This window comes from Dendrobates tinctorius, unplaced genomic scaffold (assembly GCF_039654945.1).
Source record: "Dendrobates tinctorius isolate UK_male_01 unplaced genomic scaffold, ASM3965494v1 ptg000065l, whole genome shotgun sequence".
NCBI classification, from domain to species: domain Eukaryota; kingdom Metazoa; phylum Chordata; class Amphibia; order Anura; family Dendrobatidae; genus Dendrobates; species Dendrobates tinctorius.
Genome location: NW_027361733.1, coordinates 17660663 through 17686098, shown reverse-complemented (window position 1 = coordinate 17686098; position 25436 = coordinate 17660663). Strand labels below are relative to the sequence as shown.

Below are 25436 nucleotides of genomic sequence, written 5' to 3'. Positions count from 1 at the left end.
TACCCCTAATATCCCACATCATCCCATCAGCCAGAGCCACCGGACTACTACCCCTAATATCCCACATCATCCCGTCAGCCAGAGCTACCGGACTACTACCCCTAATATCCCACACCATCCCATCAGCCAGAACCTCCGGACTACTCCCCCTAATATCACACATCATCCCGTCAGCCAGAGCCACCGGACAACTACCACTAATATCCCACATCATCCCGTCACAGCCGCCAGACTACTACCCCTAATATCCCATATCATCCTGTTAGCCAGAGCCACCGGACTACTACCACTAATATCCCACATCATCCCATCATAGCCGCCGGACTACTACCCCTAATATCCCACATCATCCCGTCAGCCAGAGCCACCGGACTACTACCCCTAATATCCCACATCATCCCATCAGCCAGAGCCACCGGACTACTACCCCCTAATATCCCACATCATCCCATCAGTCATAGCCACCGGACTACTACCCCTAATATCCCACATCTTCCCGTCAGCAAGAGCCACTGGACTACTACCCCTAATATCCCACATCATCCCATCACAGCCGCCGGACTACTACCCCTAATATCCCACATCATCCCGTCAGCCAGAGCCACCGGACAACTACCACTAATATCCCACATCATCTCGTCACAGCCGCCCGACTACTACCCCTAATATCCCATATCATCCTGTTAGCCAGAGCCACCAGACTACTACCACTAATATCCCACATCATCCCGTCAGCCAGAGCCACCGGACTACTACCCCTAATATCCCACATCATCCCGTCAGCCAGAGCCACCGGACTACTACCCCTAATATTGTTAAATTGTTAAATTGTCACATTGTCACATTGTTAAATTGCATAGATCCAGGCAGTCCCACCATTCAACACCAGAGACGCTCTCACAAATCACTTAACCATCTGCTCACTCTTTCTATCCTCCTTCTCCTAGTCGCAGGAGACATTGCTCCCAACCCTGGTCCCCCATGTTATAGAAAGTCAAACCCCCCCACTGCTACACTCAGAAACCCCTCTAATCTTATTAATATTCCCTGCATGCCATCTGTCTCTCTTAATTGTGCACTTTGGAATTCTCGCTCAGTGTGTAACAAACTCTCCTTCATTCATGACTTCTTCTTTTCTAATTCTCTTAACCTCCTGGCTCTTACTGAAACCTGGATCCAGCAGTCAGATACTACCGCTGCTGCTGCTCTTTCATACGGGGGGCTACACTTCTCTCATACCCCAAGATCAGACAATAGAGCTGGTGGAGGCGTTGGTCTGCTCCTATCACCAAAATGTACCTTTCAGGTTATCCCTCAAGTACCCTCACTTGTCTTCCCTTCTTTTGAGGTCCATGCCGTCAGACTCTACACCCCTTTCTCCATGCGAGTGGCGGTGGTGTATCGTCCTCCCGGCCCCTCCCATCAGTTCCTGGATCATTTTGCCACTTGGCTTCCACATTTTCTCTCCTGTGACATCCCTACCCTCATCATGGGAGATTTCAACATCCCCATTGCTCTTCCCCTCTCCCCATCTGCTACTCACCTTTTATCTCTAACCTCCTCATTTGGCCTTTCGCAGCTTACTAATTCTCCAACGCATGAAGACGGAAACTCCCTCGACTTGGTCTTCTCTCGGCTTTGTGCAGTGGATGATTTTGCAAACTCCCCTCTCCCGCTCTCTGACCACAATCTTCTTTCATTCTCTATAAAGAACTGCCAGGCTGCTCAGGTCACCCCCACTGTCCAGACTTATAGAAGCATACAGGCCATTAACACCCAGAAACTTCTGAAGAACTTGCAGTCTTCATTGGCCCCTATCTCCTCCCTCTCATGTCCTGATTCTGCATTGAAGCATTATAATGAAACACTTCAAAGTGCCCTGGATGAATTTGCACCCCCTATAAATAGAACACCACAACACAGACGGCGACAACCCTGGCACACGGTGCAAACACGTTTCCTGCAGCGGTGCTCCAGGTGCGCCGAACGTCTGTGGAGAAAATCCAATCTACACGAAGATTTCATCCATTTTAAGTTTATGCTTAGAACATACAACACTGCCCTTCACCTCTCCAAACAAACCTATTTCAACACCCTCATCACCTCACTGTCCAACAACCCGAAACGTCTCTTTGACACTTTTCATTCTCTACTCAATCCAAGAGTACAGGCCCCAACCACGGAGCTCCGAGCTGACGATCTGGCCAATTACTTCAAAGAAAAAATTGACCAGATCCGACAGGAAATTATCTCCAAATCCCCTCATACCATGCACTGTCCTCCCTCCCCCACTGCATCTAACTCACTCTCTGATTTTGAACCAGTCACAGAAGAAGAAGTAAGCAGGCTCCTTGCATCTTCTCGCCCAACTACTTGCACCAGTGACCCATTTCCGTCACATCTCCTCCAGTCCCTTTCCCCTGCTGTCACCCCTCACCTAACTAAAATATTTAACCTCTCTCTCTCTTCTGGTATTTTTCCCTCCTCAATTAAGCATGCCATCATACATCCACTACTTAAAAAACCATCCCTCGACCAAAACTGTGCCGCTAACTATAGACCTGTCTCTAATCTTCCCTTCATCTCTAAACTCGTGGAACGCCTGGTCCACTCCCGTCTTATCCGCTATCTCTCAGAAAACTCTGTTCTTGACCCTCTCCAATCCGGTTTCCGCTCTTTACACTCCACCGAAACTGCCCTCACTAAAGTCTGTAATGATCTGCTAACAGCTAAATCAAATGGTCATTACTCCATGCTAATTCTCTTGGATCTCTCTGCAGCATTCGACACTGTGGATCATCAGCTCCTCCTCACTATGCTCCATTCCATTGGCCTCAAGGACATCGTTCTCTCCTGGTTCTCCTCCTATCTCTCCGACCGCTCCTTTATTGTTTCTTTTGCCGGTTCCTCCTCCTCTCACCTTCCCCTTACTGTTGGGGTTCCTCAAGGATCGGTTCTAGGCCCCCTCCTCTTCTCCTTGTACACTGCCCCTATTGGTCAAACAATCAGTAGATTTGGTTTCCAGTACCATCTCTATGCTGATGACACCCAATTATACGCTTCTTCTCCTGACATCACGCCAGCCTTTCTAGAAAACACTGGTGATTGTCTAAACGCTGTGTCTAATATCATGTCCTCACTATATCTGAAACTGAACCTGTCAAAGACTGAACTCCTGGTGTTTCCTCCCTCTACTAATGTACCTATACCCGACATTGCTATTTCTGTGTGTGGTTCCACTATTACTCCCCAGCAACATGCCCGCTGTCTTGGGGTCATACTTGATTCCGAGCTTTCCTTTGCCCCCCACATTCGATCACTGGCTCGCTCTTGTCATCTGCACCTCAAAAACATTTCTAGAATTCGACCTTTTCTTACTTTTGACTCTGCAAAAACTCTTACTGTTTCTCTTATTCATTCTCGTCTCGACTATTGTAACTCTCTTCTAATCGGTCTCCCTCTTACCAAACTCTCCCCTCTCCAATCTGTCTTGAATGCTGCAGCCAGGATCATATTCCTCACCAATCGTTACACCGATGCCTCTACCTTGTGCCAGTCATTACACTGGCTACCCATCCACTCCAGAATTCAGTATAAACTTATTACCCTCACCCACAAAGCCCTCCATGGCTCAGCACCACCCTACATCTCCTCCCTTGTTTCAGTATACCACCCTACCCGCGCCCTCCGTTCTGCTGATGACCTGAGGTTAGTATCCTCAATAGTCAGAACCTCCCACTCCCGTCTCCAAGACTTTACACGTGCCGCGCCAATTCTTTGGAATGCACTTCCCAGGTCAATACGATTAGTCCCCAATCCCTACAATTTTAAGCGTGTCCTGAAAACGCATTTATTCAGACTGGCCTATCGCCTCAACACATTAACCTAACCTATCCCTGTGTGGCAGAGCCAAAAGTTTTACCATAACCAGGTTCCCAGCATCATGTTCCCACATGCTTTATGCATCCATTAGCCCTCTGTGTCTGTACTGTTACACACTTAACATTATGGCTGGTCCATACAATCAGAGCAACTGTTACCACCCACCTTTCGTGTCTACCTCTTTCCTCATAGACTGTAAGCTTGCGAGCAGGGCCCTCACTCCTCTTGTTATTTGTTATAATCTACTGTATGTGATTATTGTTATGCTGTAATGTCTATTGTCTGTACAAATCCCCTCTGAAATGTAAAGTGCTGCGGAATATGTCGGCGCTATAAAAATAAAATTTATTATTATTATTATTATTATTATTAATATCCCACATCATCCTGTCAGCCAGAGCCACCGGACTACTACCCCTAATATCCCACATCATCCTGTCAGCCAGAGCCACCGGACTACTACCCCTAATATCCCACATCATCCCATCAGCCAGAGCCACTGGACTACTACCCCTAATATCCCACATCATCCCATCAGCCTGAGGTCAGAACAAGAGCGCTGAGTGGAACGGTCCTAACTTCCATACCCGGGATCTGGCGTCAGAACCAGAATGCTGAGTGCATTTGCCCTGACTTCCATACCAATGATCCCTTTAATAGAAGCCTGGGGTGAGAATCAGAGCGCTGAGGTATTTACCCTAACTTCCATACCGGAGATCCCTTTAAGAGAGGCCTGAGGTCAGTACCAAAGCGCAGAGTGGATTTGCCCTAACTTCCATACTGGGGATCCTTCTTTGCAGTGGTGTGCGCTTGCGTCGGCTGGTGCGACCAGGTTGCTGCGGTAACGTGTCCCTTCGCGTCATCCTCCCCTCCCTCCGCCTGACTCGGAGGTGGGTGGTGACCGATGACGTGGGATGCAGGACCCGCTGCCTCCGGTGTCCCACTCAGCTGATTCAAGCGCCACATTACCGTGCATACATAAACAGGCACCTTCACTCCGTCCTGTACACGTCCCCCTGGAAGAAGCAACAAGCGAAACGCGCATCGGGGCTCGCTCCCTGCCTGGTCTACACCACGGTAGCTATGCCTATTTAGTGACGATCAGCTTTGATGGATATTCAGCTTATGGTGATGCAGCCACTTGGTAGCATACTGGGCACTTGCACTATTATATGAATCATATGCTTATGATTCTATCCATCCTTGCACTATTGCACTTTATATTTTTCTGATTGCCATTTTTCATTATTGTTGCATTACTGATGGTCATATATCCACTTGGTTTTATCTTAGACATTTTCATTTTTTTATACTTTACATGACCTACCAGTTTCAGTCTAAAATTTGATTGTGCACTTGGCACTTTACTATATACAATTTTACTTTGGAATTCATATAAGATGTGGCTACATAGCCCTATACTTATCATTTAACCATATGTGATTTCATACTTACATTTACTCTGATGTAGACCGCTTGGAGTTCATTTTGTTCAGTTTCAGTCCCTTTATGCACCTGTAATGTTAATATTGTGTTTCATATTATGCAGTCAATAAAATTTATTTTATTTTTCATCTTGGTTTCACACTTCCGTTTTTTTTTATTCCTTTTAAGGGTATGTGCACACGTTGCGGATTGTGCTGCGGATTTTTCAGCGCGGATTTTGCAAAATCCGCAGGTAAATCCACAGGTCAAAAGACCTGCGGTTTATCTGCTGATTAGCTTGCGGTTTTGCCCTGCGGTTTATCACTTCTTCAATGGAGGAGATGGTAAACCGCAGCAGAATCCGCAGAAAAGAAGTGACATGCTGCGGATTAGAAACCGCAGCAAATCTGCGCGGAAAAATCCACCGCATGTGCACAGCGTTTTTTGTTTTTCATAGATTTTAATGGTACTGTATCTGGATCCGCAGCAGAATCCGCAGCGTGTGCACATACCCTAAGAGAGCCTGGGGTCAGAATCAAAGCGCTGAGTGGAACGGTCCTGACTTCCATACCGGAGATCCCTTTAAGACTTTAAGAGAAGACTGGCGTCAGAACCAGAGCGCTGAGTGGATTTGCCCTGACTTGCATACCAATGATCCCTTTTATAGAAGCCTGGGGTCAGAATCAGAGCGCTGAGGGATTTGTCCTAACTTCCATGCAGGAGATCCCTTTAAGAGAGGCCTGGGGTCAGTACCAGAGCATTTGAAGGCAATTGCCTTGACTTCCATACCAGGGATTCCTTTAAGAGAGGCCTGTGGTCAGAACCAAAGCACTGGATCGATTTGCCCTGACTTCCATACCGGAGAACCCTTTAAGACCGGTTTCACATTTGCGATTTATGGCGCAGCGACGGCCTGCGCACGGCCGCCACTAAGTCCCGCCCCCTGCCAGCTCCCTGCCCGCCCCATCCGGTCCTCACTGTCTACTAGCGCACATGGACGCTTGCGATCTGTGCACCCTATCTTTAGCATATGGTGCGCAGATCGTGCGCTGGCCGTGCGCTAGCAGGATTTTGTCGTGCGCTGCGCACTTTTGAAGGTGCGCCCGTGTGCGCCGAATGCAGCATGTTGCATTTCGGCGCACACGGCGCACCTTCAAAAGTGCACAGTGCACGGCAAAATCCTGCTAGCGCACGGCCAGCGCACGATCTGCGCACCCTATGCTAAAGATAGGGTGCGCAGATCGCAAGCATCCATGTGCGCTAGTAGGTGGCGATGACCGGATGGGGCGGGCAGGGAGCCGGCAGGGGGCGGGGCTTAGCGGCGGCCGTGCGCTGGCCGTCGCTGCGCCATAAGGCGCAAATGTGAAACCGACCTAAGAAGGGCCTGGGGTCAGTACCAAAGCGCAGAGTGGATTTGCCCTAACTTCCATACCAATGATTCCTTTAAGAGACCTTGGGGTCAGAACCACAGCGCTGGATGGATTTGCTCTGACTTCCATACCAATGATCCCTTTAAGAGGGAAGATGTGCCTATTGGATGGAGGATGTGTGATGGGGATATGGGCACGGAAGGCCGTGATTCATTTCCGGGAATGCTTGATTTCCCCACCATGACAGTGTCTGCTGAGGTGTTGTCAAGTGGGAAAACTGTCGCTCAAAGCAACCAATCACAGCTCAGCTTCTTTTAACCAGCTCTAGTGAAATGAGAGATGCTTAGTAGCAAGGAAAACTGTTGCTCATAGCAACCAATCACAGCTCAGCTTCTTTTGAACAGCTCTGGTGAAATGAAAGATGCTTCGTGATTGGTTGGTGCTACACACATACATACATTCAGTTTTATACAGTGGGGCAAAAAAAAGTATTTAGTCAGTCAGCAATAGTGCAAGTTCCACCACTTAAAAAGATGAGAGGCGTCTGTAATTTACATCATAGGTAGACCTCAACTATGGGAGACAAACTGAGAAAAAAAAATCCAGAAAATCACATTGTCTGTTTTTTTTTCATTTTATTTGCATATTATGGTGGAAAATAAGTATTTGGTCAGAAACAAAATTTCATCTCAATACTTTGTGATATATCCTTTGTTGGCAATGACAGAGGTCAAACGTTTTCTGTAAGTCTTCACAAGGTTGCCACACACTGTTGTTGGTATGTTGGCCCATTCCTCCATGCAGATCTCCTCTAGAGCAGTGATGTTTTTGGCTTTTCGCTTGGCAACACGGACTTTCAACTCCCTCTAAAGGTTTTCTATAGGGTTGAGATCTGGAGACTGGCTAGGCCACTCCAGGACCTTGAAATGCTTCTTACGAAGCCACTCCTTCGTTGCCCTGGCGGTGTGCTTTGGATCATTGTCATGTTGAAAGACCCAGCCACGTTTCATCTTCAATGCCCTTGCTGATGGAAAGAGGTTTGCACTCAAAATCTCACTATACATGGCCCCATTCATTCTTTCATGTACCCGGATCAGTCGTCCTGGCCCCTTTGCAGAGAAACAGCCCCAAAGCATGATGTTTCCACCACCATCCTTTACAGTAGGTATGGTGTTTGATGGATGCAACTCAGTATTCTTTTTCCTCCAAACACGACAAGTTGTGTTTCTACCAAACAGTTCCAGTTTGGTTTCATCAGACCATAGGACATTCTCCCAAAACTCCTCTGGATCATCCAAATGCTCTCTAGCAAACTTCAGACGGGCCCGGACATGTACAGGCTTAAGCAGTGGGACACGTCTGGCACTGCAGGATCTGAGTCCATGGTGGCGTAGTGTGTTACTTATGGTAGGCCTTGTTACATTGGTCCCAGCTCTCTGCAGTTCATTCACTAGGTCCCCCGCGTGGTTCTGGGATTTTTGCTCACCGTTCTTGTGATCATTCTGACCCCACGGGGTGGGATTTTGCGTGGAGCACCAGATCGAGGGAGATTATCAGTGGTCTTGTATGTCTTCCATTTTCTAATTATTGCTCCCACAGTTGATTTCTTCACTCCAAGCTGGTTGGCTATTGCAGATTCAGTCTTCTCAGCCTGGTGCAGGGCTACAATTTTGTTTCTGGTGTCCTTTGACAGCTCTTTGGTCTTCACCATAGTGGAGTTTGGAGTCAGACTGTTTGAGGGTGTGCACAGGTGTCTTTTTATACTGATAACAAGTTTAAACAGGTGCCATTACTACAGGTAATGAGTGGAGGAAAGAGGAGACTCTTAAAGAAGAAGTTACAGGTCTGTGAGAGCCAGAAATCTTGATTGCTTGTTTCTGACCAAATACTTATTTTCCACCATAATATGCAAATAAAATGAAAAAAAAACAGACAATGTGATTTTCTGGATTTTATTTTCTCAGTTTGTCTCCCATAGTTGAGGTCTACCTATGATGTAAATTACAGACGCCTCTCATCTTTTTAAGTGGTGGAACTTGCAATATTGCTGACTGTCTAAATACTTTTTTGCCCCACTGTATATAGAGATGGATAATATAATATGTTTTCAGATTTTATTTATTTGTGTAGTATAAAAAAAACTCTATTTCTACCTGGAAGCCATCAACAAGCTAGTTGGAATGGGAGTGCTCATGATCGACCTATGCTACATTCCTTGTCTATGGGACTGCCGGAAATTTCCGTCAGTCCCATAAGCAATGAATAAAGTGTAGGCCGAGCATGCGCACTGCTGCTTTACTCAAAGTAAGACTCTTTAGGGCCCCATTTTTCAGATCGCTGGAGACCCAGCAGACGGACTCCAATAATCAGCACCCCCATATATATAGAATAAATTGTTGTTTTGGAAATAACCCATTAAAGAGAATTTATCAGCAGATTTTTGATTATTTAATGTGAGCGCAGTTTAATGTAAGGGCCAGGAACCCTGATTCCAGCAATGTGTCACTTGCTCAGCAGCTTGCTGTAGTTTCAATACAATCAGTGGTTTATGTTCAGGAGGTTTTCACCCAAGCATTAGGTGTCATGTGACAAGCAGTCCAGCTAACCTGTGTTACCCCACCCCAACCACTGATTGGCAGCTTGCTGACACTGTACACAGGATGCTGCCAATCAGTGGTGTGGGCGGGTTTATACACTGCTCAACATCCTGCTACATCTACAGCAGAGAAAACAGGGATTCTATCAAAACTGCATCACGCATCCCAGTAAGTGACACATCGCTGGAATCAGCATCTCTGCCCCTACATTATGCTGTCATCAGATTACAAAGCAAAAACCTGATGACATATACTCTTTAAGACACCAATGTGTGCATTTAAGGCACCTCACTACTTATAGTTTCACATTTCTATGTCAAGTAAACCCTTTTGCATCCTAACCCAAAAGGGTCCCTAATGATGATTGCACTGGTGAGATCACCCGCTGGATGACGGCTGTAATTGACAGCTACCATCATGCGCTAGCAACCAGGATCAGAGTTATCCCTTTCTGCACCAATATGATTATAGATCTCTGTGCTTAAAATGGGAGGTGTCTCCATTTGTCCTTTTGCCATCAGTCCAGGCAATGCGATCAAACCATTAAAAAATTGTTTCGCAACACAAAAATGTAAAAAAAACCATATTTTGAAAATAAATATGTAATTCATCAGTAAAAAACATACAAAATATGTCATTATAACACATTCCCATGCTCATGTTGAATCATGCACTATAGATATGCTCACTAAAACATGGAATGGCATAAAAATAAAAAATACCATTGTGGAATAGGTTTTTTTTATGAATTTATTTAGTCGAAAAAAAAAAAAACCCATACAAATTGAATGCAACCATTTTTGCTTGAAAATGATGTAAAGTAAAAGACTTGTTTGGTAAAAACAATGCATAAAAAAAACTAGATAAAAAAATGAACAAAACAAAACAAAACAAAAAAAACTCCCAGTTCTTGGATGTTAAGAAGTAAATTCCATACTATAACTTTTTAGGACTCATTGTTAAAGTTTAGTATTACAGATCTGCAAATCCAATAAAAAGACATTAAATGGACTGTTCAAGCTTGAGAGGAAAGTCTGCAGTCACTCATTGCTAAATCCTTACAGTGTGTGCATCACACGCTGTCAGGATTCTCCAGGGTTGCTGACAATAGCAGGCTGTCACTCACGTGACTGCGATTTGCATACTTCCGGCCACATTCTTGCTAGACTTGCTCTACCTTGTTCAACTCACTTATATTGTATGAGGTCTAAGCGTCACGTGACTCCAAGTAGGCAAATCAGATACTTGTGGTCATGTGATCTCCCGCTCTCACCAACAACACTGGAGAATCCCTACAGCGTGCAGTGCACTCGCTGTATGGATTCAGCAGTCTGCAGTCACAGAGAGTGACAAGGACAACCTTAAAAAAATTGTTGAAAAAAAATGCTGCAAAGTAAGAATATTTAAAAAAAAAATAGAAGTGGTAAATGTTTTTTTTGTACTAATTAACAAAATGCAAAGTGAGTGAAGAAAAGAGAAATTGAAATCAAATCAATATTTGGTGTGACCGCCCTTTGCCTTTGTTGATTCTTCTAGATATACTTGTACAGATTTTTTTAAGTAAATCGAGAGGAAGGTTGTTCCAAACATTTAGGAGCACTAACCACCAATCGCCCCACAGAGCCCTGATCTCACATCATCCAGTCTTTCTGTGATTACAGGAAGAGACAGAAGGATTTGCAGCTAACATAGAAAAAATAAAAAAACACATACCATGAGATATGGCCTTCCCAAAACCCTGTCTGATGACAAATACACATCTAGCAGGATGCAGCCTTTTAAAGGCAAGGGGCAGAAGGATTTCCACCAGCGACATCCACAGAAGATCTGTGGTTAGTTCTCCAAGATGTTTGGAATAACCTATTGGTCTGATTTAGATTTCTCTTCTGTTCATTTTCTTTAAATTTTGTAAATTGATAAAAAAATAAACTATTAACTATTATTAAACTTATTTTTGATCGGTTTAGGTAAACTATGCTGTAGTGTGATCTTCAAGGTGCTGCAGACAAGTTTAGAAGGTGCAGATCTCCATAATCGCTGTCTCTTTGTATTATAGATCTTAGTAAACGTGGGAAACTTTTTCACTCTGGAATCGGTGTTTGTGGCTCCAAGGAAAGGAATCTACAGCTTCAACTTTCATGTAATAAAGGTTTACCAAAGTCAAACAATACAGGTAAGTGGCCGCCCCTCCACCTCTATTTACCCTAGGTCGTATATCTTCCTGCCTATAATGCAGTGGTCAGTATATGAGGCAGTGGTGGGAGAGAACACTGAGCTTCCGATGAGCTCGATGCTGCAGTGCACAACTCCTGCACCGCTCCGATGTAGAGGATGAGGAGGCAGCATGTCCTGTGCAGTGTGTATAGTTCTAACCATGTGAACACGTTCAGTATTTGGTCAGTATTTTACCTCAGTATCTGTAAGCCAAAACCAGGAGAGGAACAATCAGAGGAAAAGTATAATAGAAACAAGTCACCACTTCTGGATTTATCCCCCACTCCTGGTTTTGGCTACAAATACTGAGGTCAAATACTGACCAAATACTGAACGACTGAATGTGGCCTAAAGATAGAAATTGGGGTCAATATCATAGATACTACGAATAATAATTGTTTTATTATAAATCATGTACTTGTCTTACATTTTCCATCATTTTTATGTTATATTCTTTGCCATGTAGCTTAATTGTGTCTTATTGAAAATATAATACTAAAGTGATTTAGGCTAGTTTCACATTTGCGCTTTTGAGCGCAGCAACGGCCTGCGCACGGCCACCGCTAAGCCCCACCCCCTGCCGCGCCTCCGCCGGTAGCTCTGCCTGCCGACGCATGACGCAGCATATGTCCTGCGTCCCCTATCTTTACCACTGGGGGCGCAGGCCGTGCGCAGTATGTGTTTGGCGGCGCATGCGTCCTTTTCACGGTGCGCCGAGCGCAACCAAACTGCAGCAGGTTGCGTTTGGCGCTGGTCGGCACACCGTGAAAAGGACGCATGTGCCGCCAAACGAATACTGCGCACGGCCTGCGCCCCCAGTGATAAAGATAGGGGACGAAGGACGCATGCAGCGTCATGCGCCGGTAGGCAGAGCTACCGGTGGAGGGGTGGCAGGGGGCGGGGCTTAGCGGCGGCCGTGCGCAGGCCGTCGCTGTGCTCAAATGCGCAAATGTGAAACTAGCCTAACTTTTTCAATGCAAGTCAATTACAAAATCAATCATTCCAAATGATTGCATGAGGCACAGAAGGGATGACATGACCTCAGGTTTCCCCATAATGTCTTGCAGCTATAACATTGCAATAGCACAGCAAATGAAGAGGGTGTATCATAACCTGTATAAAAGCACAGGCAGAAAATGCAAAAGCCGTTTTGGGGTAAAGCTGGATATTGAGAGGACAGCACTAGAGATGAGCGACTTTGCCTTTTTTCGGGTCGAGTCGGATTTCACGAAACCCGACTTTCGCAAAAGTCGGGTCGAACAAAATCAGCCGATTATTGTGAAAAGTCGAAGTCCGACTAAAACACGAAACCCAATGTAAGTCAATGGGGATGAAAAGTCGGCAGTGAGTAGAGGACAGGAAACACGCCTAGAGTGCCCATTTTAACGCCAAAAACATCAATTCTTATTCCTTAAGCTTGTCAACCTTAATTTACTTTATAATAATAGTTAAGGCATTGAAAACTGGGGGTTATTTGGCTAAAGTTGTGGGGGGGTAGTGCTGGCTCCAGATTTTCGTGTCACTGGGCTCCTTTAACACATGCCACAATTCATGATCCTCTGATACGGCAGAGAAATAGCGGTATAGTCCAATGAAAAATACTTCACTTCTTACATCACATGACTGATATCCATTTTAAATTCTCCAATAGCTCCAAAAACAGACAGTATATTACTCCATACAGTATTATGGCCACCGCATAGTGCGCCATACAGAGTAATGAGGCCCATATATTTCTCCATACAGAATCATTGGTCCCATATGAGCTCCACATAATGCTACAGTATATGTTGTTCACCATGGATGAAGCTCCAATGTGTTATGGGCCCAAATAATGCTCCATATATAATGGGCCCCATTTCTAATGCTCCAGTGTATAATGGGCCCTGTAAATGCTGCTCCAGTGACTGATGTCAACCTTTGGAATGCTCCAGTGTATGGTGGGCCCCAGATATCATTCTCCAGAGTATCATGCTCCCCAAAAAATGCACCCAACCTTTAAAACAATTAAATAAGTCTCCTCGCTAGGGAATCCCTGTACTCTGGACTCCTCGTCGTCCCCATCTTCCATCTCTCTGCACTTGGACTGTTTAGGCACAGGGCGTACAGACGTGATGTCATCGCGCTCTTTGCCAAGAATGTCACTGTCAGGAAAAGTGTTTGGTTTCCGGGGGCAGTATGGTTGCAAAGCTGAACCTTAAAGGAATGTCCAGAAGGGCACCACCAGGAGTGGAGCCTGCGGCTTAATTGGACTCAACAAGGGCAACCTCAACCATGCCATCCACAAAAAAGCTGCACAGATTGCAAGCTTAATTCCGTTAATGAACAAGACTCAGGTATGCCCCCGCAGTCCACGTCCAGCTTACTAGAGGGACATGCGAGGCTCTGGCACGCGAGATTGGCCAATAACAGGTCTGTCATGCCTTTACATGTCCGGGGCTGCACGCGTGCTACAATTAAAGGACCAGCGCGTATCGCTTACAGGTGCGGTTAACACGCTGAGCCCCATTAGTGATGGGGATCTGGGATTACAATTCTTCCCCGCGAACAAGCATTTTCCAGTAAGTACAGGTCAACCGTAATTCCAGAATTAGGCCTAAACGGCATTCCAGAAAGAATGTGAAAAAATTAAGTGTCCAAACCACAGGTGCTGTAGCTTGCTTAACAGCTGGGCTCCTCTGCTGAGTAGCACACAGTTCTTACATAAACAGGCGGCATAGCTTGGTTCACGGGTGGCCAACTCTGCTGAGTAGCATACACAGTTACTAGGCCCAAAGTATTAAGTGGTGTAAATGCAGTCAAAAACTGGTTCTTTCATAAACAGGCGGCATAGCTCTGTTCACGGGTGGGCTCCTCTTCTGAGTAGCAGACACAGTTACTAGGCCCAAAAGGATTTTCAGGACAATATGCGGTAAAAAACTATTAGAAACACACACGGTGTTGCTCCTTCACAGGTGTACTACACCGCTGGCTACCAGACACCGCTACTATGCCCTAAAACTGTCTATTATCATTGAAAACCATTATTAATGTGAAAAAAAGATACGCTTTTGTTTAACGAAACGTTCTCGAACGGAAACTCGAACAGCCGAATTTTAATCAAAGTGTTGTAGTTCGACGAACGGATAAAACACCACACAAAACAGCTAGAATTTGAACTTGGCCAACAGTTCCACTCAACACCACTCATCTGTAATCAGGAGGCAGACTCAGACGGTCTTAGGCACAGTATGAATTCGACAAGATTGCAGAAAGTTGAGAAAGGGTACAGTATCACCGGATAACAGGTATATATAGCATAGTTTAAACATTTAAAATCTCCGTGTTTATTTCCGGAGTCCGACAAAGACACTCACAGCCTCAGTATGGATTAGACAACAATCTAAAAAGTAGAAAAAAGGAAATGTTTTTGAAGCATACACCAGTATACACTGTTGGGGTATTTTTAAATCTTCATATATATTTCTGTCTCAGTAATACAGTCCAGACTCTCCGCAAGAGGAAACGAGATGGATAAAAGTACAGACATAAAGTCGAGTGATTGCAGAAATTTAGGAATTACTAATCTCGGGAAAAACTCCCTGGAGAATTCTCAGAGGCGATGCTGATCCTCAATTACTTTGTGTGTGGAGACAGCGAAACAGTTCTTTGTGAAGAAAGGTGTCAGGAACACCGCACTGAACTTGCTCACTGAGCCAGTGCGCGTGTCCTGAGTAAAGCGAACAGTGCTCAAAGATACCTGTGGAGCGGGCAGCAGCTGAGTAGATGCGTACTTCAGAGCCGCAGGACCTGAAGCACGTGACTGCTAGGGGCGTGGCCTAAACTCCACAGAGCTAGGAGCTGCAAGATATCTCCTAGCAGGGTAACTGCGAGACAAAGTTACCAGGGGGCATAGACAGGGAGAATAGTCAAGACGTAGCCAGTGAGTCACACACAGAGATAGCTGCAAAGGTACAAGAGGGGCGAGAAGAGAGTAGTCAGGTCACAGGCAATGAGTCATATACAGAGATAATAACGCAGTACAAAATCAACAGGCAAACTCACAACGGGAAACAGAACCGGGTCAGAACCATATAAACAAGCTATAGCAACAAACAGGCACACAGGGGTCAGCACACTAGGCCAAAGGCAAAAGTATAACTGGCAGGGATTGAAGCTTCCCCGGAGTTTAAGAAGCTCTCCCAGAACCAGAAAGAGGCCACAATCATTAACCCCAGGTGTGCAGGTCAAAACCTGCACCAAGCTCCAGACATTAACCCCAGGTCTGCAGCTCAAAAACCTGCACTGGGATCATGACAAAAGGGTTGCTGTATCGCAGTACCGTTGATCCCATCACCGTTACTCATCTCCATCAAATTTTGATCACAGGGAGAGATGTAGACATGGTCCCCACTGCCTATCATGATCTGTCAGGTAACTTTGGAGTGCAAAAGACAGAAGCCACAGGCTGTAGGCGATTCTATTGGATTGGCATGAGAGGGCACATTTAAAATTGTGGGCAGGAATGTCACATGTCTGTGAGTAGGAAAACTGTGAAAGCTGATGATAAACCACCACTGCATCTCATTGTGAGTCGACGTCCATAAGAAATAGAAGCCATTGATCATCTGAAGCTAGAGCCCGGCCAGCAGGACAGGACATAGCTACGTCTTAACCATCATCTATCAGTTCACCAAATTTGTAGTGGCAGTCCCAGGGAAGGATTTGAGAGCCTAGACTACACAGCGGAGGAGCAGGGAGAGGTAAATATTGCAAATGCTGGGGCCCTGCCCAAGCAAGGGGGACCCACTCGTGGGCGTCGGTACTGGCACTGGGCCCCTCATAGTACGCCGGTGTGTCAGACGGCGGGTGTGCACCCCCACCATCAGAGACACTTGATTGCACTATGAGGGACCCTGTGCCAGTGCCAGCACCCAAGAGTCGGCCCGCCCACCTGTTCAGGGCAATGGCACTCGCACGGTTGCGTGCGCTAGGTGGTGACCCCGGCCATGGGGGGGGAGGCAGCCCAGTTAGAGAGGTTTAAAAAATGGCATATGTTGATGTTGGACATTCAGCAGCTGCAAATGGAGGAACTGGAGAAGTCCGAGGAAGAGGAGGACAAAAGAGAGCCATTTTTCTGGCAACCTATGTGTCATCAGGGGAAAGTGGGACAAAATCCTTTGAAACCCATGCATGGTTCATTTTAATGAAGGTTAGATCACCAACATTTTGAGTCGACAGACGGGTCCTTTTTTCTGTCAGGATTGAGCCAGCAGCACTGAAGACTCTTTCCGATAGCACACTAGCAGCAGGGCAGGCGAGCTCCTGTAAGGCATATTGTGCCAATTCAGGCAAGGCATCCAGTTTAGAGGCCCAATAGCAAAGGGGAATGACCTGTGAGGGAGAACATCGATATGGGACGAGAAGTAGTTTGTAACCATAGTTGACAACTGCTGTCTCCTGTCACTTTCAATCGATGCAGTATTACCAGTCGTGTGAGCGGGACTTGTAAAATCAGTCCACAACATGGTCATGAAACCCCTATCTCTAACGCCACTTCTGATGTGTGCACCACAAACACCTCTTCCATGTTGCCCCCTACAGCTCGTTGGAGAACCATCACCGCTGCTGTGTGCTGGGAGTGCCTCAAACAAACGGTTTACCAGAGTTGCTTGTTTGTTAGCCAATATTAGGTCAAGGTTCTCCTGTGGCATGATGTTTTGGAATTTGCCTTTATAGCGTGGATCCAGGATGCTGGCCAACCAGTAGTTGTCATCGATCATCATTTTGGCAATGCAGGGGTCCCTTTTTAGGATCTGCAAGGCACAATCTGACATGTGGGCCAATGTTCCAGGTGTCAATGATGCACTGCGAGTGCTGGGTGGAGGAGCACTTTCTGGCAAATCCACATCCCTCGAGTCACGCACAAACCCTGTACCAGACCTTGCCACGCCAACATTTTCTCTTCCCCACGAGAAGCATCCTCGTCCCCTAAATAATCATCTCCATCATCCTCCTCCTCCTCTTCCTCTTCTTCCTCCACCTCGTCCAGGAGAGGTCCCGGAGCAGACAATGGCTGACTGTCATCAAGGCTTCACTCCTCCTCTTCCTCATCCTCCTCGGCTGCAGACGCCTGCTCCTTAATGTGTGTCAAAGTTTGCATGAGCAGACGCATAAGTGGGATGCTCATGCTTATGATGGCGTTGTCTGCGCTTACCAGTCGTGTGCATTCCTCAAAACACTGAAGGACTTTACAGAGGTCTTTCAGCTTCTACCACTGCACACCCAACAACTCCATGTCTGCCCTCAAAGTGCCTGGCCGTGTATCCTCCCACAAATGCATTACAGCCTGCCTCTGTTCGCACAGCCTGTCAACCATGTGCAGGGTGGAGTTCCACCTTGTTGCAACGTCGATAATTAGGTGGTGCTTGGGAAGTTGGAGCAATCGCTGCAGCTTCTGCATACGACTGGAGTGTACGGGTGACCGGCGGATGTGCGAGCACAGTCTTCGGACCTTCTAGAGCAGGCCTGTTAACTCCGGATAATTATTGAGGAAACACTGCACCACCAGGTTCAAGGTGTGAGCCAGGCAAGGTATGTGTCGGAGTTTTGAAAGGGCTATGGCTGCCACAAAATTCCGGCCGTTATCACTAACTACCTTGCCTGCCTCAAGATGTAGACTGCCCAGCCATGACTCAGTTTGTCGCTGCAAGTAGTCGGCCAGTACCTCCGTGGTGTGTCTGTTGTCGCCCAAACACATCATCTTCAACACAGCCTGCTGACGCTTACCACTAGTTGTTCGATAGTGGGACACCTCATGTGCAACACTGGTAGCTGCGGATGGAGTGCTTGTGCGACTGCGCTCTGTGGACGAGCTTTCGCTTCTGGAGGAGGAGGAGGCGGGTCGAACACCTACATCCAACTGTTTCCTATACCGTAGGCTAGGCAGCACTGTCACACCGCCGCTGTCCCCTGTGGACCCTGCATCCACCACATTAACCCAGTGCGCAGTGATGGACACGTAACAGCCCTGGCCATGCCTACTGGACCATGCATCAGTTGTGAGGTGCACCTTTCCACTCAATGATTGCTTGAGTGCATGGACAATGCGGTCTTTCACATGAAGGTGGAGGGCTGGGATGGCTTTGTGAGAAAAGAAGTGCCGACTGGGTAGGTCATAGCGTGGTACTGCGTAGGCCATAAGTTCGCGGAAAGCTTCACTTTCAACCAACCGGTAGGGCATCATCTCTAACGAGATTAGTTTGGCAATGTGGGTGTTCAAACCCAGTGTACGCAGATGAGAGGATGAGTACTTTCTTGTCCTACTCATAGTCTCTGGTAGGGTGAGCTGGACTTGAGAGCTGCATACGGTGGAACTAGCGGTGGACATGGCGGACTGAGAGAGGATTGATGATGGTGATGGAGTTGGTGTTCTTTCTGATGACCTAGATTCAGTCTTTCGTAGCAATAACATTGTGATTCCCTGACTGCTTTGGCCTTGCAACGACACCTCAACATTTGCTGCTGGTGGTGTGCTAACCGGTGGGCTTACAGTGGGGGAAACGATGTAGCATTGCTGACTACCTTCATTGGGAGCAGTTGCACATGTGGTACGTGAGGTTTGGTAGTCTGTCCACGCTTGTAAGTGCATGGCGGGTGTTACGTGTTACAGAACCACTCAGCACCCAGAATATGTTGTGCAGTTATATATATGTATAATAGGTTCCATGTGTTAGACTGAGTCCTTTCCCCTAAGACATCTGGCAAGGGAAGTCCAGCTAAATCCTCTGCTTCAGGTGCACAGATGGCCACTACCTCTTCAGGGTGCTCCCGGTAGGGCTTCATCATATTCATGTGGAACATGTGGATAACCCTGGGGTTGTCACAATCGGCGACATTATAGGTTGTGTCGGCTATTTTCCCCACTACCTGGTAGGGCCCCTGCCATGCAACTTGAAACTTATTCTGCTTAGTGGGTTCTAACATCAGGACCTTCTGTCCTATTTCCAAAGTGCGCTCTCTGGCCCTCCGATCGTACCATATGCGCTGGCGCCGCTGGGTCGCCTGCATGTTCTCACGTACAGCCTGAGTCAGCTCCTGTAGGCGGTCCCGGAATTCCAGCACATAGGGTACAATAGGTACCCCTTCTATGAGGCCCTTCCCTTCCCAGTGTTCCAGCACTAAGTCTAGGGGTTCCCTTACCCGTCTCCCATATACCAGCTCGAACGGGGAGAACCCCGTGGATTCTTGGGGCACCTCCCGATAGGCAAACAGGAGGTGTGGCAAGAATTTCTCCCAGTCCCTGTATGTCCTGGTAAAAGTCCCAATGAGCAGTTTTAATATCCCGTTAAAGCGTTCACACAACCCATTGGTTTGCGGGTGGAACGGGGCGCTTCTAGTGGACTTTACGCCGCACAGCTTCCACAGTTGGTTGGTCACCTCTGCTGTAAACTGGGTACACTGGTCCGAGATAATCTCCCGGGGAAATCCAACCCGTGAGAACACCTGGAGCAGGGCGGCCGCCACCGTCTCTGCCAGTATGTTAGGTAACGCAACCGCCTCTGGATACCGTGTGGCATAATCTACCACTGTCAATATATACTTTTTCCCTGACGGACAGGGTTTGGCTAACGGCCCTATCAGATCGATCACTACTCGGCTAAATGGTTCCTCCACAATGGGGAGGGGGAGTAATTTGGCCTTGCATCGATCCCCCCTCTTGCCAACGCGCTGGCAACTGTCACAGGTCTGGCAGTACTGACGAACATCATAGGTTACCCCCGGCCAAAAGAAGTTTTGTGTCAGACGATGCCTGGCTAAGGGTATGTCATGAGAGATTCGCAGTAGCTCCTGCCTATACTTCTTGGGAACTACCAGCTGTCATTTTATAGTGGGGCTCGTCCCTGTGTGGTGCTGCTCTGTGATCCGGTAGAGAAGTCCCTGCTTCCATACAAACTATTCCCCTTCCAGTACCACTCTCCCCTCCTGTGCCTTCCCATGATATCCCTCTAATGAAGGATTCTCAAGTAACTCCCTCTTAAATTCATCTGGGGTGGCCCAATAAATGTGTCTGGCTATGGGAATACGTGTAGGGCTGGGATGTCTTACCTGGGCCTCCTCTGTGTGTGATTCTGCCTCCGCAGCTCGAGCTTGTCTCTGGGTGGTCATAGGATATGTCTCAGCCAGAGGGGCCACCGAGAATGCAGTCAACATGGGCCCCAAGTCATTTCCCAGCAAGACGTCTGCAGGCAAATCCTCCATCAAGCCGACCTCAACAAGGCCATCAACGACTCCACAGTTTAGGTGAATCCTGGCAGTGGGCAGTCGATGTATGGCTCCCCCTGCTACACGGACTGCCACTGTCCGGTCCGTCTTCTCTTGGTCCCGGATGAGATGAGGCTTCACAAGGGTCAAAGTTGCTCCGGAATCTCTTAGTCCCTGCATACGTTTCCCATTAACCCACACGACCTGTCGATGCTGTTGTTGATTATCTGCCTGGACTGCCTGCACGGGGTCTACTTCATGCAGCACTTCCTCCATCTCTTCCACCCCTTGGTTAGTCGTAGCCCCAATGCCGGGTCAGCTTCGCCTTGGTAGCAGTGTACAGCAGCCCGGCTGAAGGTAGCTGTTCCCACCTTTGGCCACAGGGTATGCTGAGTCCGGTTGGTACATTGTCTTTGCAGGTGGCCCAGCTCACGGCAGGTGTGGCATCGCGCCCCAGGGGGACTGTGGTAGGCCGGGTTTCTAGCTGGTCCCTCTACAATCTTCGGTGGTATGGGGCCCCTAGTGACCATCTTTAATCCGGACAACTGTGGCCTCCTGGCATCGTGATGTTCATCGGCCAGACGAGCGGCTTCCTCAAGAGTCATTGGCTGCCTGTCCCGAATCCATTCCTGTGTCTCGGGGGTTAGTCCATTAAAGAATCGTTCCAACAAGAAGAGCTGGAGGACGTCCTCCTTAGTGGTTGCTTGGCTCCCTTGTACCCACTGTAGCAGTAACCGCCGTAATTTACAGGCCCATTCAGCTTGGGTATCGGTTACGTGTTTTATAAGTCCGTGGAACTTTTGGAGGTATGCCTCTGGTATCAGCGCATACCGGGCCAAGATCACTTCTTTGATCCGCTCATAGTCCATACAGTCCTCATCAGGTACCGTGCGATAGGCGTCCGCTGCCCGGCCTGTCAGCTTGCTGGCCAGAATCTGAACCCGTTCCTCCGGCTTCACTTGATGAAGGGCACACTGCCGCTCAAAGTCCTGCAGAAAGCCATCAATGTCTTCCTCTGCCTCCCCCAACTGTCGGATGGCATTATACTGGATCTTTTTATGGCTTACTGTTGAAGGTACCTGGTCGAAGGCCAGAGCTCCCCCTGCTCGCTTACTCTCCTCTCTCCGCTCTGCCATCTCCATCTTGGCCAGCTCCACTTTGGTCCGCTCTGCCATCTCCATCTTGGCTAGCTCTATCCTGGTCCGCTTGGCCATCTTTTCCTTCAGATCAGAACGCACATCAGCCATCACCTTTCTTATGATCTCTACTGCAGGGTTTGGGCCATAGAACGCCAATCTGTTCTTTACCTCCCTCTGGAATTCGGTCTCCTCCACGTTCACATTGGGGGGCGCTGCACTGTTGTGTTCCATGATGGCTGCTATCAAATCAGCTTTTGTTTTGTTGCTGGCGATCAACCCTCGGGCTTCCACCAGATCATTTAATGTAGTCCTCTTTAACTTCTGGTAGTTGTTTTCCATTCAATCCTTTCCTCCTGTAGAAGGGGTATCATATCCCACCACTGCCACCAGTGTAACGGGGTCTACCAAGCTGGGGTACCTCTTTCAGTACCACCCCGTGTTTTCGGAGGTCCGCTCTGCGTTGGCTGGAGTCTGAATGAATGACGCTGGCTGGAATTCCTTGGTTACATGGGCGCTTATAAAAGATCACTGCTTCTCCATGTATTTCCAGTCTGACAACACTTTACTCACAGGACACAGAATATATCACACAGATACAGAGGGCCGGCCAATAGAAAAGCGGCAGGCCAGACATACATTACAAAAGCTGCAGGTGGCCGGAGCCTGCCGATATTTACTGTGGGAAATACAAAGGTGGGGGGAGGGCGGACAAAAGGAGAATATTGTGTCCCCTCTGCCCAGGGGAGCAGCCTGTGAACTGATGCATTAGGAACATGCATCTCAAATGGAACCTATTATACATACATATAACTGCACAACATATTCTGGGTGCTGAGTGGTTCTGTAACACGTAACAGTGGTTAAATGTCTAAGCATGCAACTGGTATTCAAATTTCTCAGATTTTTCCCTTGGCTAAAGGTCTTTGCGCACTTCTTACAGATAACCTTTGCCTGATCATTAGGATTTTGTTCGAAAAAGTGCCACACTGCACTGTTCCTAATATGGAAGACATTTTGAGGCCTTGCACGCTGTGCTAATTTGACCGTCTGGCTTAGCTGTCCTGCAACTCTTTTGGTTTTTGTAACCCGTTTTTGGACTGCTCCGGGCCTGCCAGATAATAGTTGTTGCGATGTCAATGCCTGCTGCGGATGCTCCTCCTCCTCTTCTGAGCTATTGGCAGCGGCACCCTCTTCCCCCAATGGATGCCAATCTGGGTCAACAACTGGGTCATCCATCACCTCCTCTTCAATGTCATGTGCACCTTCCTCTGTGTCACCATGTAAGGTGGTATAGTATGCGGGAAGGGGCACCTGAGTTTCATCAGGGTCAGATTCTGGCTCAGTACACTGCAAAGACAATGTAGTTCTCTGAGTGAATGTACCAGCGATAAATCTAGCAGTGGCTGTGCATCAGTGCACTCCATGTCAGATTCTTCTTGGACTGGGTAATTCACGATTTGACTTGATAACCCAGGCATGGTATGTGAAAAGAGCTCCATGGAGTAATCTGTAGTGTGGCCTGCCGCATCCTTTACTTTTGGTAGGGGTGAAGGACACAAGGAAAGGTGTGGTTCCTGACCATGAGCCTCCAATGACGACTCAGTGCTTTTATTTTTTGAAAGTTCAGAAGAGGAGGCAATAGAGCTGGAGGCTGTGTCAGCAATGTAAGCCAAAACTTGTTCCTGAAGCTCCGGCTTTAAAAGCGGTTTACCTACTCCCAGAAAAGGGAGCCTTCGAGGCCTTGTGGAGCCAGACAATGATGCAGACTCAACACCTCCTTCATTAGGTGCTATTGTGCTTTTGCCACTACCAGCAGATCCACCACCACCATCAACACCATCATTACCAGCTGGCAACCCTCGCCCACTTCCACGGCCTCTTCCTACACACTTCCTCATTTTTGGGAAAATGTACCCAAAATACCACCAGCAACATGGTACTGTAAAACAAGGTACAAGGTGTATATAATATTGGGGAGAATTTGAATCTCCCTACAGACTTTAGGACACTGAACTATTATCTCAGGCCCAGTGTAGATTACAACTCAATATAACAGGCTGAAATTGGATGGTGTATAAAATGTCTATATAGGACTGGGAAGAATTTGAATCTCCCTACAGACTTGAGGACACTGAACTAATATCTCAGGCCCAGTGTAGATTACACCTCAATATAACAGGCTGAAATTGGATGGTGTTTAAATTGTCTATATAGAACAGGGGAGAATTTGAATCTCCCTACAGACTTGAGGACACTGAACTGTTATCTCAGGGCCAGTGTAGATTACACCTCAATATAACAGGCTGAAATTGGATGGTGTATATAATGTCTATATAGGACTGGGGAGAATTTGAATCTCCCTAGACTTGAGGACACTGAACTAGTATCTCAGGCCCAGTGTAGATTACACCTCAATATAACAGGCTGAAATTGGATGGTGTATAAAATGTCTATATAGGACTGGGGAGAATTTGAATCTCCCTACAGACTTGAGGGCACTGAACTAATATCTCAGGCCCAGTGTAGATTACACCTCAATATAACAGGCTGAAATTGGATGGTGTTTAAAATGTCTATGTAGTACTGGGGAGAATTTGAATCTCCCTACAGACTTGAGGACACTGAACTATTATCTCAGGCCCAGTGTAGATTACACCTCAATATAACAGGCTGAAATTGGATTGTGTATAAAATGTCTATATAGGACTGGGGAGAATTTGAATCTCCCTACAGACTTGAGGACACTGAACTATTATCTCAGGCCCAGTGTAGATTACACCTCAACATAACAGGCCGAAATTGGATGGTGTATAAAATGTCTATATAGGACTGGGGAGAATTTGAATCTCCCTAGAGATTTTAGCAAGCTGATATTGATGCTCTCAGTCCCAAGTATGGCAGCAGGCAGCCTAATAAGCTGGACTGCTGCACACAAAAGTGTCGAAAAATGAACACTTGGTAACTGGGCAAAAAAGAGGATGAAAAGTATTTTTGCTTTTAAAAAAGTAGTTTGCACAGCAGTGTGAAAACAGCAATGCAGCTATCAGGGAGCCTTATAAGGCAGCCTAATAACCAACAGAGCTGATGCACCAAAATATAGCCTCCCCTTGCACTGCACACCAACTGGTGTGTTGTACAGGCAAAATCGCTAGCAGCAGAAGCAGTTTTTTTGCATCTTCTTCCCTGCCTAACGCTCTCCCTACAGAATCAGCAGCAGCAGCAGCTCTCCCTATTCTGAGATCAGCAGAAGTAAGATGGCGGTCGGTGTGCACGCCCTTTTATAGCCCCTGTGACGCCACACAAAGCAAGCCAATCACTTGCATGCACTTCTCAAAGATGGTGGTGACCGCTGCCTATATCATCGCGTTGCCCACAGTGTGCGTCCTCCATCATTGGCTGAAAAAGGGCGCTGAAGCATAATTTGAAACGCGACTTTGTTGCCATGGTCGCCGACCTCGTGGCCGAGGCCGTGACCTCACGCTATGGTCGGGTTTCGTTTCATGAAACCCGACTTTTGCGAAAGTCGGCGATTTTACAAATTCTTCAATTTTACTGATAGTGGGTGA

At 47.2% G+C, this 25436-nt stretch overlaps 1 protein-coding gene across 1 annotated transcript in view; it reads left to right on the top strand.

Annotated features, from left to right (window-relative positions):
* The window catches only part of CBLN4 (cerebellin 4 precursor), a 54351-nt gene that overhangs the window by 16021 nt on the left and 12894 nt on the right, over positions 1 to 25436 (top strand). Inside the window, exon 2 of the mRNA XM_073580658.1 lies at positions 11331 to 11447. Within this exon, the coding sequence (XP_073436759.1) occupies positions 11331 to 11447 (117 nt within the window). The remainder of the gene's footprint in view (positions 1 to 11330; positions 11448 to 25436) is intronic.